General features: G+C 37.2%; 1 protein-coding gene across 1 annotated transcript; it reads left to right on the forward strand.

The window, feature by feature from the left end:
• The first annotated feature begins 11,902 nt into the window (after positions 1-11,902).
• On the forward strand, positions 11,903-14,959 carry LOC113506086. Its single transcript, XM_026888945.1, has 3 exons — positions 11,903-12,133; positions 12,239-12,433; positions 12,944-14,959. Exons 1-3 carry the CDS (start codon positions 12,011-12,013, stop codon positions 14,504-14,506), a joined length of 1,881 nt encoding a protein of 626 aa, XP_026744746.1. The 5' UTR covers positions 11,903-12,010; the 3' UTR covers positions 14,507-14,959.
• The last annotated feature ends 342 nt before the right edge of the window (positions 14,960-15,301 follow it).

The following is a 15,301-nucleotide window of genomic DNA, read 5'->3' on the forward strand; positions in this document are numbered from 1 at the left end:
CAACATTAAGGGTACTTTTGAGTGGAGTACAAACGAAGAAAATCTTTTTATTGTATGTTTTTTTCTCCCGCTGCTACAGTAAATTGAGCTTTTTTTAAAATTCCTTATTCGTTTTTTTATAATTATTGGTTTTATTTTGGTTCTTGTACACTCTGGGGCAGAATCCGGCCAAGTCCTTTATAAATGAGGTTGGTCCTCGCACTGTGTGTAATAATAATCGCAAATAGAAACACTCAGCGTTGTTAGGATGAACGGTATACACTCTACCAAGAACATGTTCTTTGAAAATACCTGACTCGCCACCTACAGGCCTGCCACGGCGTCTCCGATTAAAGACACCTGGTTGCTTATTGTAGGTATAATACGATGGAACTTCCTCATACAAAAGAGATTTTGCAAAATCATCAGTTTGGCAAAGTCGAAAGAATGCTAATAAAGTTGTTTGTGTAGGGTTCTCTAATCGTTCTGTAACATTTTCGGCGTTGAAATATATACGTTGACCGCCTTCAAGATGAACATCTAGATGAGTCACAGGTGGATATCTTTCGTGAATGTTGAAACTTAAGATCCGCCGCACAACTTCTGAAGAACTAATATATCTGCCTGACTGAAATCTAGTAATTTCATTATGTTCATTTTTCAACGCAAATGTAGCGTGGTCACTGCCCTTATTAATGTATTTACAAATATATTTTATTGACTCTACAGTATTACACATTTCAACATTTATGTGAGTTTGAAATGTTCTAGACAACACAGGCGAATACGGAACGACCCACCTATTATCTAAAGTTACCTGTTGTCTAGACACTCGTTTTTCAACAGTAAAACCACCATTGTCTCTTCAACGACGACGATATAATGGGTATCCATCATGTCCTGTTACAGTTTCATCCACTAAGCATTTTGGATATCTTTTAGTGCAACGACCGTCTTGCATGCAAGTAGGATTCCCGTTAAATGCACCACATGGACCATGTATCATATGGGTTTTAACAATGTCGTATAGCACGCGATCTGCAATCGGACTTGGAATTTCAGCACTGATTAAACTGTCTACATCATTAGGTCGAACCTCATCTTTTAACCATAGCAGGATAAAGGCAAATTTATTTTGCCTCCAGAACAACAGAAACCAGCCGACTCCTTACTCCACTTTGAAGCATTACAAAAAACATATACTATTGCCCATTAAAGAAGATGATCTGTAATCAATTGCGAGGTTATAAGCAAACCCACTTTTATATTTGTCGGACCACGCCACCGAAATTCTAGATTGATCAGCTATGTGTAAATGTAAGTTATTAAGACTATGTCGAAATCTGTTTGAGGTAAGACGGGCCTCTCGCTGTTCGTCCGTTTCAACATACCGAATATTTTCGATTCTTAATCTTTCATTAGACAAACTTATTAATCGATCTTGTCTCAAAGAATTGTAATCTTCACGTACCGACTCTATTCGTTGTACATGCTCATGTTCATCTTCAAGAGATCGAATAATATTATGGTGCACCCTATCATTTGTCAATTCTCGAGATAAAATATGATGTTCGCGATCAGCTGTAAGCCGTAGTTCCCTTTCAGTGAAGGTTTCTGACTCACGAGACAATGTATGACGTTCTCGGTCAGCTGTGAGCCGTAGTTCTCGTTGTGAAGTAGTTTCAGCTTCTCGGGATAACACATGTTGTTCTCGGTCAATAGTAAGCCTAAGTTCTCGTTGAGAAAAGCTTTGAGACGCACGTGATGTAGCTCGTCTCGCTTTGTCAGCTGCTAATCGCATCTCTCTCTCTGGAGAGCTTGCATTGGCTCGAGAAGTTGAGAACGCGCATTTCTCATCCTCTTAGCATCTCTCGAATTTCGAGATAAAGATGGTCGTTTTTTAGGTGGCATTTTGTATTTTTAATTAACGGTATATTAAATATAGCTGTTGCCCGCGACTTCGTCCGTGGGTAGAAGATATAAGTTATGATTTATACCTGCCCTGTTTTTTTTACATTTTCCATTGTATCTTCGCTCCTATTAGTCGCAGCGTAATGGTTTATAGCCTAAAGCCTTCCTTGATGAATGGTCTATTCAACACAAAAATAATTTTTCAATTTGGACCAGTAGTTCCTGAGATTAGCGCGTTCAAACAAACAAACAAACAAACTCTTCAGCTTTATATATTAGTATAGAGTATAGATATTAGTATAGATGATACAGACAGTTTTCAAAAATCTGAACAGCCGATGTGTAATTGTGAGGCTGATGTGTGTGTTCAACATGTAGTAAAAACTATATTATACGATGATATATATACCAGTACGAGAGAATTAATTGCCAAAATTCAGGAGGACATCGAACCAAGAGTATAGATTTAATAATTTAAATTTATGTATAGACAATATAATTAACTATGTACCGTTTACCACTTATGTATGTAAAATGTTAGTTTATGTAAATAACTATAAGTGTACCTATGTAGTTATAAATAGATATCAACTATAAAAATATCAAAAATTGTATATTTAAAATAAAATAATTCAAAATAACATTTTTTTTTTATTGCTACCTCATTCTTATACAGGTATTAAATAGCCACTGCACTACGTACCTATATAAGGCAGCGCAATGGACAATGGCGAGAGCATTCATTTTCGTTAGGCTATCGTGTCGAATAGACTATACCGACTGTTGTCCGAATTTCGTGCGCGAATCATCAATGAATACAATTGTTGAATGAACGTAATAATTTAACAATGAAAAAATTTGAATGCATGTAAATATGCATATTGAATTACGATAAGTACTTAAATCTTTTACATTTAATTCAAATCATTTATTTCAGACCATGTCCATAGTGTTAGTAACAATGTTAACTTAATATCTAGTGTTAGTAGGTAGGGGAGAAGTGGCTTGAAAGGGACATTTTTGTTGTGGAACCTCTAATAAATATGTGACATACCATTTTTAACAGGTTGGAGTTGAATGGGAAGCCTCCATTAGTTTACTATTGAAATAAAATACAGTAATTATTAATTCTTGCTGCTAAGTTATTTATTTTTGCAGTCTTCAAAAATGTGTGTATTGTCCCTTTCATAAATGGCCTGTTTTGAAAGGGACATGATCATTTATGAAAGGGACAGTACATAATATCTAAAATAATCAAGTTAAAGTAAGCTATAAATAAACGTAATATAGGAAGCTTGACTACAATAACTTCAAGTAAGTACAATCACATTTTAAAGTAATGAAATTGTTAATACCAGTCTTACTATTTTTATTATTAGAACAATCACAAGTAATTAAATAAAACGTAATTGAAATAGAGATTAATACCTACATAGATTCATAAACTTTTGCTAAGCGATAATCAAACAATTTTAAATGATTTATAATCCTTTCCTTAACATCAATACTTAAACAATAATTACTAAAATAAAATATTGCTTTTCTTAATACTAACAAACAACATTATTATTTTACTAACTATCCTAAACACTAATTAACAGTCTTCTTTAAGTTTGGTCTTTAAGTCAGGATCTTTAAAATAATCATAACAATCAATATTGTTTTTGAGGATTGGTGTGGGTCTAAAAAGTAATCAACATAAAAATAATAGATTGTTAGTGACAAAGTGAGCAAAAAAAATTAAAAATGCCTTTAATGCCACAGGTTTCGTGTGCCCATTTCGTGCATATTTTACATTGATACCAGTCTTCAGTGCTTTCTGAATACTTTTTCTTACAGACATTACACTGATTATCATCTCCTGTTTTATCATTTCTCAGGCTACGATTTCTTAATCTTGGACACACTTCTTCTGTTTCAGAAATATTATCAATCGAATCTGAATCAGTCGCCATATTTACACTTGAATCGTCGCTACTGCTGCTGGCAACAAATTTGCGCGAAGGCTTCTTCTTTTGAGAAGTTTTAACAGATTTATTTGATTCTATTTTATTCTTTTTAGCCTTTCCCTTACCTTTAGTTCTTTTTGATTCTTGATCTTTTAAATTGCATTTGAAAATTTGTTTTACATGTTTTAAATTCTGTTTGTCAGCTTTCGGCGTATTCTTTTTTAAAATGTCCAACATATTTTCTAAAAGTAATCTATCTTTTTCTGGAGTTTCCGTTATAATTGTGGTTTTACCTTTACGTTGCCTTCCAATAGATTTTCGAGGTGGAGCTTTAGGATATGGTCTAATGGTTTCTGGGGTTATTGGAGGATTAGAAAAATTTGAAGCTTTAGCATTTGACTGTTCAGTATTGCAACGTTCAGCTTGTAACGTATTCAAATTAGAGGGTCCGGGCTGTGGCTCCCCTGTATAAAAGACTTCCAATTGTGGCTCATTCTCAAAACAGAATGCAGTTTGTGTATCATCTAAAATGGAAGGTGAAACTATTCTTTTATTGAAATCTAGATTAGGCTCTATAGGGTAAGGTACATGCTGAAGTTCTTCTTCATTTGAAGAATTTTCGTCGCAATCGGTAGAGTTTGGAAGAGGTTCAGGTCGGTCTGTCACAAAAGCGGGAAGAAAATCTTCATCAGTAAAAATATTTTTATTGATGGGCCATATTCCTGAATTTTTAAAACCTGATGTGATATTATTCATGCTAAAAGCAGCATAGAAAGCGTCTCTAGCAAATTGGGCGACATTGTAAATCGTGACTGTTTTTCCAGGGTTTGATGTCATCCAGTCGTTCATGCTAGCTCTATATCGAGCTTTGAAAGGTCCAAATACGGTCAAGTCTAAAGGTTGTAAGCGGTGACTACAATGAGGTGGGAATGTTAATATTATTAAGTTATTGGTTCGGGCATAAAGCACCACGTTAATGGTTATGTGCGTGTTATGGTTGTCAAGAACTATCAAAGCAGGCGATTCAGCTGTGGGCTTTACGAAACCAACAAAATGTTTTAGAGCTTTCAGAAAACACTCCTCTGTTATCCAACCAGATAAATTTGCAAGTCCTAAGGCACCAGTGGGGCCACTTTCAAGCATGTGTTCTTTAAAATGAACCCGCGGAAATATAAACACGGGAGGAATGCTTCCACCAGCAGCGTTTGCAAATGCCAGCATGGTTACCAGTGAACCACGTTCTGTTGAACTAATTTGCCCAACTCTCTTAGCACCTGCTTGCGCAACTATTTTTGGTGTATTAGTGACAGTAGTGCAGCCAGTTTCATCTAAATTCCATATCATGTTAGCAGGAAATTCATGCTTCAAATAACATTTCTCCAAGTTGCAGAAAAAGTTTTGCACATTGTGTCTATTAAAACTGGTTGTTCTAGCTAGAGAAGTATTCTCAGGTTTTCTTACGCTCAGCGAGTCATTCCTTTTTAGAAAACCCTTCAACCAATCTAGACTAGCCATATTGTTTTCGTTCCATGATGATGGTGTACTACTGAGTTCTAAACGAACAGCATACTGGTATGCTAATTCTCTTACTTGTTTTGTTGTCAAGCCATGGCACATTTTTGCTGAGGTCTTCAAGTAATCTGCCAGGGAACTTTCTTGGTCTGTAGTGAAAACTCTCTTATTACCAATGTTCGGTGTATAAACAAAAGACGTACATTCAGACGTCTTAGCTTTGGTCACTAATCTATGTAAATGTGATTTACTCACATTATATACCTTGGCAGCTGATCTCACGGAAATTCTGTGGTTCAATACTTCATTCACTGCCTCTTCAATTTTCTTGGCATTAACACGGGTTCTCTTTTTAGGTGGCATTTTATCTGCAATGGTAAATAATAATTGATCACAGTGAGATAAGCAGTCATGAAAGGGACAGTTATGAAAGGGACGTCCCGTTCATAACCGTTTGTTGTGTCCCTTTCATAAATATCTTACTCAAATTAAAAACATAACCACAAAATCTACAATTGTAAATAAAAGTGTACTGACCTTTTGTTTTAATATTCGTGTATGACTAGGAGATACTAATTTAATGAAAATGAATAAATAATCAATTAACATCACTTGAAAAGACGTTTCACAAAAATAACGAAAAAAATACTTTTCTACGGCAATACGAACACTCACACGCTGTCGCCATCTTTGAAGTGACAGGAGCATGAAGTTTGGTGCGATCGAATGTGCGTTGGTGTTGCCATACAACAAAAATTATGTTGATCCGAATCGGTTTTTATTTTAGCTGTGATTTGAAATGTCCCTTTCAATACGTGTCCCTTTCATGGCACCTCTCCCCTACATATTAAAATCATTATAAAAATTATAGGTACATTACAATCATATATTATTCAAAAATCATATATTATTAATTTAAACACAATAAAAATCATAATATATATGGTCACTGTATGCCCGCTGAGTGTAATTGGCCCACAGGCTGCATGTGTAAAAAGATTGGCAGTAGGCTTTGATTTTCAATATCTAAATTTCATTTGTCAATTTGTCAAATTTACTTTTGTATTCAATATCTAAATTTCTCATGATATCTATTTATTCAATTAATATATGAATAGAAGATTAAAATGTGAAAATAGGGCATCCAGATCTCTGATCTTTTTCAACTACTACGGTTTTCTTGAGAAGATTCATTTATGAAGTCGTAAACTAATTTTATTTTGTCTCTGTGATTTTCAGTATATTGCTGACTGGTTAAATCTACATCAAAGGGGTCTCGGGGATCAAAGTGTCCTGTAATAATATCAAATGGTCGACATTTGGTGAAACTATGAATAGCACTATTGTATGCTAAGATTCCGTAAGGAACGAGGTTGATTACACCTTCACCTTTATGCGTTAATTTTAGAATACGTAGATGCTCTAGCAAGGTCGAATGAAAACGCTCCACGATCCCATTATCATTGGGGGTGTGTAGTAAAGTTTTATGATGAAATAAGTTGCTAAGACTTCACTAAACTACATAAAATAAACTACTACTAAAATAACTGATTTATAAATTCCGTTCCGTTGTCTGATACGATAGTTAAAGGTAACCTATGGTGCGTGCAAAATTTTAACAGTGCCTGTAATATACTAACTGCTGTGCCATCTCGAATGTAGTATGTTTGAGCATATTTAGAGAATACGTCTACGATTGTTAGATATTTTTCAGTTTGGATTGTTAACAAATCTATATGAACAGTTTCAAGTTGCTTACTTGCGGGGGGTACAATATTAAATTCTTGTTTAATAGGCTGGCGATCATATTTCGCCTGGCTACAGATAGTAGGTACAGTTATTTATGAATTTAGTAATTTCGTCTTTCATTTTCGGCCACTAGTAGCACTCGGAAAGAGCTAGATAGCATTCAGTTATACCTCGATGGTTGGTTTTTCCATCATGGTAATGCTTTATTATCTCTTGCTGTCTTAGGTATTCTTTGATGTTTTCGAATTCCCCTTTTGATAATACTAGATTCATTGACGATTTTTTAAAATTATTCTGTATAACCGGTATAATTTAAACCGGTATAACTTAAAAAACCTGACGGGGAATACACCAGAACCGCAATAAAACATGCGAACTGTTACTCCAAACGCACTTCCCGGGATGTATAATCACCACGGAAAAAGGATGGCTGGGAACGGAGATACACGTGCCGCAGGCGTCGGATTGGAGCACCCCCCAGAGAATCGTCGACGAGGACAAAGTCAGATGGGCCATCAACACCTTCCTCCCCTTTAAAACAGCGGGCCTAGATGGGATATTCCCGGGTCTGCTTAAATGGTGCGACGAGGGGCTGATAGAACATCTAGTAGGTATCTACAGAGCCTGTCTGGCCTTCCGGTACACCCCGCAAAAGTGGAGAGAAGTGAAAGTAGTATTCATACCGAAACCCGGCAAGAGTGACTACACGCAACCGAAGTCCTACAGACCAATAAGCCTGACGTCCTTCCTTTTGAAGACGATGGAAAGGCTCTGCGATAGGGACATTAGGTCAAATGCGCTACTACAACGTGCGCTTCATCCAAACCAACACGCCTACAGCGCGGGCAAATCAACAGAATCTGCACTACACAGTGTGGTCAGCACAATCGAAAGGGACTTATCAGCAAAGCAGTCGACCCTAGGAGTTTTCATAGACATAGAGGGAGCCTTTGAAAAAACTAACTTCACCAGCATTGCAATGGCTCTAGTACGACATGGCGTTGATCCAACGGTAGCCGGATGGATAGATGACATGCTCAGGAACAGGGCCATACAACTCACCGTAAACGGTGCAACCAGAGCCATGGTGGCGAGGGGCTGCCCTCAAGGGGGGGTCCTTTCGCCGCTTCTGTGGAACCTGGTGGTTGATGAGCTCATCACAAGGCTCAACACACAACGACATTTTACGGTGGGATATGCAGATGACATCACTATTCTAATCAGCGGACCCTGTGAGAGCACTTTGTGCAATCTTATGAGCTCTGCTCTAAGGACGGTCGAAAAATGGTGCGTAGACCACGCCGCCGCTGGACCTCTTCATACAACAAGAGGCAGCGGTAGCTGCTACAAGACTAAAACACTCGGGACTGTGGCGCGCACAATCTAGAGGCCATGGTGACATATGGCACAAAAGCCTTGAGTCCATACCAATGCTGAATGCACCATGTGACCGAATACCTAGGATGTATGTCTTCAACAAAGCATACACAATACAAACGACAGAAAACGAACAAGATTCCTCGGGAATACACGAGGTACGCGTCTACACAGATGGCTCAAAGACGGACTCAAGCACAGGCGCAGGAGTATTCTCAATGGACCTGAACATCAACATATCAATACCTCTGGGTGCAGACAACTCGATCTTCCAATGCGAGTGTGTAGCCATCACCCAGGCGGCCAGAGCTATAGAAAGGAGAGGGGTCCAGGACCAAGCCATCAGGATTATCTCCGACAGCATGGCGGTTCTTAAGGCACTGGAAAACTACATCATCACGTCGTCGCTGATACAAGAGTGCCACCAAGCTCTCGAGCGCATTGCTGTGGGCAACACGGTGACCCTGCAATGGATAAAAGGCCACAGCGGATCTCTAGGAAACGACGCTGCTGATCAGCTGGCGAGGAGGGGATCGGACACGCGGATCTTTGGCCCCCGGCCATATCTGCCTGTCCCCATTGGCCCTGGTGCTGGTCATGGTTAAGGCGACAGACTACTAACAACCACAACGACCGCTGGGCCACGGTGAACGGCTGCAGACAGTCAAGGGAAGCGGTCCCTATCCGCTCACCAAGACTGTCTCGCGGCCTGATTGGGCTTAAGCGAGTCGACTTACGAACAGTGGTGGACTCGCTGACCGGGCACATTCCACTAAATAAACACCTTTTCACCATCAATGTTACAGATAGTCCACTATGTAGAGGCTGTCTTCAACATGAAGAATCAGCGGCACACGTGCTCCTGGAGTGCACGTGGGTCGCGGAATGCCGGGCAGGGATCCTCGGTTCACCGAGCTCCGACACAGAAGCCTGCGAACTTCCCAGAAGACTTCTGCGCTTCTGGAGGGAGTTGGGATGGCTGGACTGACAGCCTCCCAAAGCCACCTGACGCACAATGGGCCGACTTGGAGCCTACGTGCGGAAAAAGGAGCCCATCACCAGTAACCAGTAACCAGTAACCGGTATAATTTTATACATAGCTAGTGGGGGATTTATTAGTAACGCGGTTTTAACCTTCGGGTTAACATATTCTTTAATAACATTTATTACATCGGACTCTAAGTTTGATTCTGAAACTTGCACAGCTGTTCTAGTATGCGTCTCAACTGGTTTGGATGCTGTAGGGCGTTTTTAATATCACCAACCACACTTATATGAATTTGTCTATGGAATTTATTTAATGGCTCATCAACAATCGGGAGTTCAAGGATTGGATGTTCTTGACTAGTGTGGGCGGAAGCTGTAGATAAATTCCCTACGAAGGGTGGACGCTCAGATGCTTTTGCTACCATTGAACATGTCTCTTCGTTATTGATTTGAACGCGGGACAGAGCATCAGCATTCGTATTATTTGAACCTTTCTTATAAATTACAGATAAATCGTACTCAGATAATTTAAGTTTCCACCTAGTTAGTCTAGAGTTGGGTTCCTTCAGGCTCATAACCACTGAAGTGGTTTATGATCTGTGACGACCCTAAATTTTCTCCCGAATAAATACGGTCGAAAATACTTTGTCGCCCAGACAATTGCAAGGAACTCCTTCTCAATTGTGCTATAATTTATCTCGCTCTCATTAAGGGTACAGGATGCGTAACATACCGGTTTATCTGAGCCCACTGGGTCCTGCGATAGAATAGAACCTAATGCGACGTTAGATGCGTCGGTGGTTAGGATGAAATCTTTCGTAAAATCTGGGTATTGCAGGATCGGATCTTTATTTATAAGAGTTTTACATTGTTCGAAACCTTCAGTGTATTCAGAGTTAATAATGACCTTTCTACCTTTTTTTAAACATTGTGTAAGTGGTTTTGTTATTCGCGCAAAGTCTGGAATTAATTTTCTATAGTAGCCAACTAAGCCAAGGAATTGCATTATTTCCTTAGGGGTAGTTGGGATAGGATAATTTTGTATTGCTTTTATTTTATCCGGATTGCGTTTAATCCCGTCTCTAGTTATAACATGACCTAAGTAAGAAGTTTTTGACTACCGAAGTTTTTTAAAAACCTTTTCCAAATTAATTATATGCTCCTGTAGCGATGTGCTGAACACCACAATATCGTCCAAGTAAACGAGACAGACTGTGTTCTGGAGATCTTTAAGAACATTGTCCATTACACGCTGAAAGGTAGATGGGGAGTTCTTTAACCCCATAGGTATTCTCAAGAAAAAAAAGAAAAAAATGGGCACTATGAGGTGCCCATTTTCCACGTTGAAAGCGGTTTAGATGCAAGGAACGTCAAGACATTATCTATTTCTCTATTGACCGCGTATGTGAGGTAGCATGTGCAGAGATAGAAAATCTTATTATCCTTTGCGTATTCAGACCCCCTGTATCCAATTTGTCATCGTTTGTTTTAATTATGGATGAAATATTAGATAAGTTATATCGTAATAATAAAGACATACATGCTTGTGGAGATTTTAATGTTAATATTTTGATCGATTCCCCTGATAGAAGTAAGCTTTTGTCTCTTTTAAGTCGTTTAATTTAAATCATATTTTCAATGAACTCACTAGAATAACGTTAACTTCCTCTACTTGTATAGATAATGTTTTTTCGAACCGTAAACTTATTAACTTTCAATTGCTTAGATCGGATCATATAGGTCAAGTTGTCTCAATAGGAATAAAAAATGAATTGCCTTCAAATAAAATAATGAAAATCAGGCCACTAACAAATAAAACCCTGAGTTGTTTTAAAAATAACACATCTGCCGATCTTAGTTCGAATTATTCACTATCAGGAGTTCCAAATACGGATTATGATGCATTTTTCCAGTTAATCTTTAAATCATTTAATAAAACGTGTCCCCAAAAAGATATTAGAAAAAATTTTAAACGTAAAGGACTTGGCCGGATTCTGCCCCAGATTGTACAAGAACCAAAATAAAACCAATAATTATAAAAAAACGAATAAGGAATTTTGAAAATAGTTCAATTTACTGTAGCAGCGGGAGAAAAAAACATACAATAAAAAGATTTTCTTCGTTTGTACTCCACTCAAAAGTACCCTTAATGTTGCCATATAATATTCACAAAGAACAAAGTAGGGAAAGTCCGTCACTATAGACATCGAGCTTAAAATGTAAAATGTTCATAATTAATTATAACTTACATAACACATATTTTTTATTTAAGCTTTCTGATTTATTTAAATAAATGAAACCATAAATATTATTAAGTAAATAAAACTAAGTTCGCGTACAAAGGAAGATAGTCACTTTTGTGCTGACAACACTGGAGTGATGAATATCGAGCGTCTAATGTCAATGTCAAATCACATTCTCTCATTTATAAACAATAAACTGACATTGCGCCGGTTTGTTTTTTCGTTTATAATAATATTTATATTTTAGTGTCGTAGCCCCACGCGAGTGCTCCACTAACTAGTCGTACAGTATAATTAAGGAAAATGGACCTTTTACAACCGTGTGTTACCTGTGGTATCACAATCAGAGAACGTATCAGGAGACATGTTTTATCATCATTACCTCCCGATATGACTGTTCTTTTATCGGAGTGGTTAACATTCGAGGTATGTTGTAGCATCATTAAATCCTTTTTATACCTACAGCATTCATATAATTTAAATACCTACCTATAATCTCAAGACTAAAAGGTACTTATTTTACTTTCACAGTTATCATCTCATAGCCATGTCTGTGGTGCGTGTTACGACAATTTATCAAGATGTCTTGCAACGAATTCAAGGGAAAGACAACTCGGTCATATCAATGTTTGTTATGGCTGTGGTAAATCAGTTACACGTGCCAGAAGACACAAAATTGTGGAGGGAAGCCCTCTCGCCTCACTTGTATCACTGTGGCATCATCATGTAAGTAATACGTTTTTGAATATCTACATGTGAAAATCACATTGAATAATTTAAACTTATTTGAAGTTCTAATTCAAAATGTAACAGGCAAGTCAATATAGTTACCATAAAGTAACATTTAATCCTAATTTAATGTTAATTATTAATAATGAGGAATATTTTCAATTAGGAATCAGTTAGTACAAGTCTTTAATTGCCTTATGTAGATAACTAATGATTTACTCTGATGCCACATGGGTTTTACAAATCTTTGGAACTATTTGTGTTTCTATGCTATAATATGGATGTATTATATACCTTCTCCTTCCGCATTAATCACTCTATCTATTGGTAAAAACTGTATGAATATCTGTCTTATTGACACAGAGTGGTATTTTATTTTGTGTTATGTGTCTTGCTTTGATGTTGGCAATAAAATAATAATATTGTTATGTACATACATTTGAGTTTACAAATATAGAAAGTCAAGCTATTGTTTGTCAAGTGGTATTAGATTAATCTTTTTTTCAGGTTAGAGCAGCCAACTTTTTATGTCATGGTTGTTACATGAGAGCTAACAGAGAAGTGAGCCGAAGAAATATTACTGATTCCAACCGTTTTGATGCCTTAGAAGATCATCAAACAGATCAAAATATCCAAATACCAATTCCTCCACCACTTCCTCCACCACTTCCTCCACAACTTCCTCCACCACTTGCCCCACATCTTCATCTTGGCCCAGGTCAAGATGTTTCATCAATTGCCCTGCCTAATTATAGACGTTGTGCTAATACATCTAGGCGATGCATATTTGATGGATGTCAGCAAAGTGCAGGTCATTTAGTGCCCACCTTAATTAAATCAGCCTTGCTGTTTCATAATAAGCTTTATGTGCCTCGATGTGCAAGGATATGTGAAAATCATTTGCATTCTAATGAATGGGAGCTATTATTTGATAACTCAAGTTTAACAAATACTTTCACAGCACTTGAAATTGAAATCTTGTTGGACAGTAAAAATGTAGAAAATGTTATTGATTTTGAAAATATTGATTTAATGCCTAATCATGTATGCCATTATTGGACAGGGCGCACCACCCAAGAGTTCATTGAATTGCATAATAGTATACCAATACAGTCTGTTGTTCCCAAAAATTCAAAATCTGCATTAGCAATGCTTTTAATTAAGTATCGAACTGGTGATAGTGATGCTAGGATATCTAGTTTTTTTAGAATTGCTAAATCTACTTTGCAATACAAAATGAATCTTGTGAGGAATTGTCTGACTGATCATTTTGTTCCGCTTCATCTTGGTGTGTCTCACATCTCTCACCAAGAAATAGTTGCACGAAACACTACCATTCCTGAAAAATTATTTGGAAATCCTCACTCTTATGCTTCTGACAGGTGGGCCATAGTTCAGTGTGATGGTACATACCTTGACGTACAAAAAAGTTCCAACTATAAATACCAAAAAAAGACATACAGTCTTCATAAGTATCATAACCTTACAAAACCATTCTTAGTAGTCTGTTGTGATGGTCATATTATAGATGTTTTTGGACCATTTGCTGCAACCCCAACAGACGCGGAAATAATGAATTATTTAGTTTCTAGCAGTGGTGGGTTATTTCAATACTTTAGGCAAAATGATGTATTTATTTTAGACCGTGGCTTCAGAGATTCGGTTTCCAACCTAGAAGCTCTTGGTTACAAGGTACATAAACCTGAAACTAAAGATGAAGGGGAAACATTATCAACCTTACAGGCGAACAAAAGTAGATGTGTCACGCTGTGCCGATGGGTTGTAGAAGTTGTCAATGGCAGGTTTAAACGGGACTATAAACTTTTTAGAAATGTTTTTATTAACTTGGCTTCTGCACACATGATGGAGGATTTTAGGATTGCTGCTGCACTCATTAATAAATTCCACAAAGTAATAGAAAATCCTGAAAATGCTGATCAAATTGTTCAAATAGCAACCTCAAGGTTGAACTTACCTAATTATTTAGGTCAGTTTATACAAGAGTATAATTTAAACGGACGTAGAGTATTATTTGCAAGAATTCATGCAAACCTGCCAGAACTTAATTGATTTCCACGTTTAGATATAAATGAGTTAAAACTAATTTCTTTAGGACCGTATCAGGTGAAGCAGGCTCGCTCATATTATGGCGAGCACATTAGAGAGCGAGGTATTTATGAGGTGGAAATATGTCCAGAGCTAGAGTTTTCGGAAGAACTTGCATTACACATTGGAGGAAATCGTCCTCTTCTATTAAGAGGACGTATTAAATCGAGGCATACGTCCAGGCGTGAATATTACACGTATATTTTATATGACGAGCTTCCCTCATTTCAAGACCAACCTAGAAATGGTATCTTAGGTTATTGGTGTAATTGTGTATCTGGCAACCGGACTGTTGGATGTTGTGCTCACATTATGACAATTCTTTGGTACTTGGGATGGGCGAGATACCAAGAAGCTGTCTTTTCGCCAGCCGCGTTTTTAGATAATGTTTTATTAACATTAAATGATTCAACAATTTAATTTCTTTTATTTGCCGTCTAATCCAACTGTTATCAGTAGAATATGGTTCCAACTTCCAATCAATTAGATTTTCTCAAATTGAAAAATAATTCTCTCCCAGTGTTCAAATCATTTTACTATGAATATTAAATGTCTAGATTATATATTTATATACCATAAACATAAAAGTGCTTTGAACATAGTTTAACTTTAAACCTAACCTAACTTAACTTTTAAGCTAAATAACTCTTGTCAGCGACTGCTGAGCAATATAAATCTTTTTTATTCTTGTTCCTGACGATGTTTCCTATTAATCGACGTAGATTTTATTCGTGTACATGCTGGGGCACAGGTTCATAC

This window comes from Trichoplusia ni, chromosome 28 (genome assembly GCF_003590095.1).
Source record: "Trichoplusia ni isolate ovarian cell line Hi5 chromosome 28, tn1, whole genome shotgun sequence".
Lineage (NCBI taxonomy): Eukaryota > Metazoa > Arthropoda > Insecta > Lepidoptera > Noctuidae > Trichoplusia > Trichoplusia ni.

What these genes read in the sequence shown, in the direction of transcription:
- LOC113506086 (XM_026888945.1), top strand. Translation starts at nt 12,011, where the DNA reads ATGGACCTTTTACAACCGTGTGTTACCTGTGGTATCACAATCAGAGAA. An exon ending in CGGAGTGGTTAACATTCGAG is followed by an intron (nt 12,134 to 12,238) that starts GTATGTTGTAGC and finishes TTACTTTCACAG; the next exon opens with TTATCATCTCATAGCCATGT. An exon ending in TATCACTGTGGCATCATCAT is followed by an intron (nt 12,434 to 12,943) that starts GTAAGTAATACG and finishes TCTTTTTTTCAG; the next exon opens with GTTAGAGCAGCCAACTTTTT.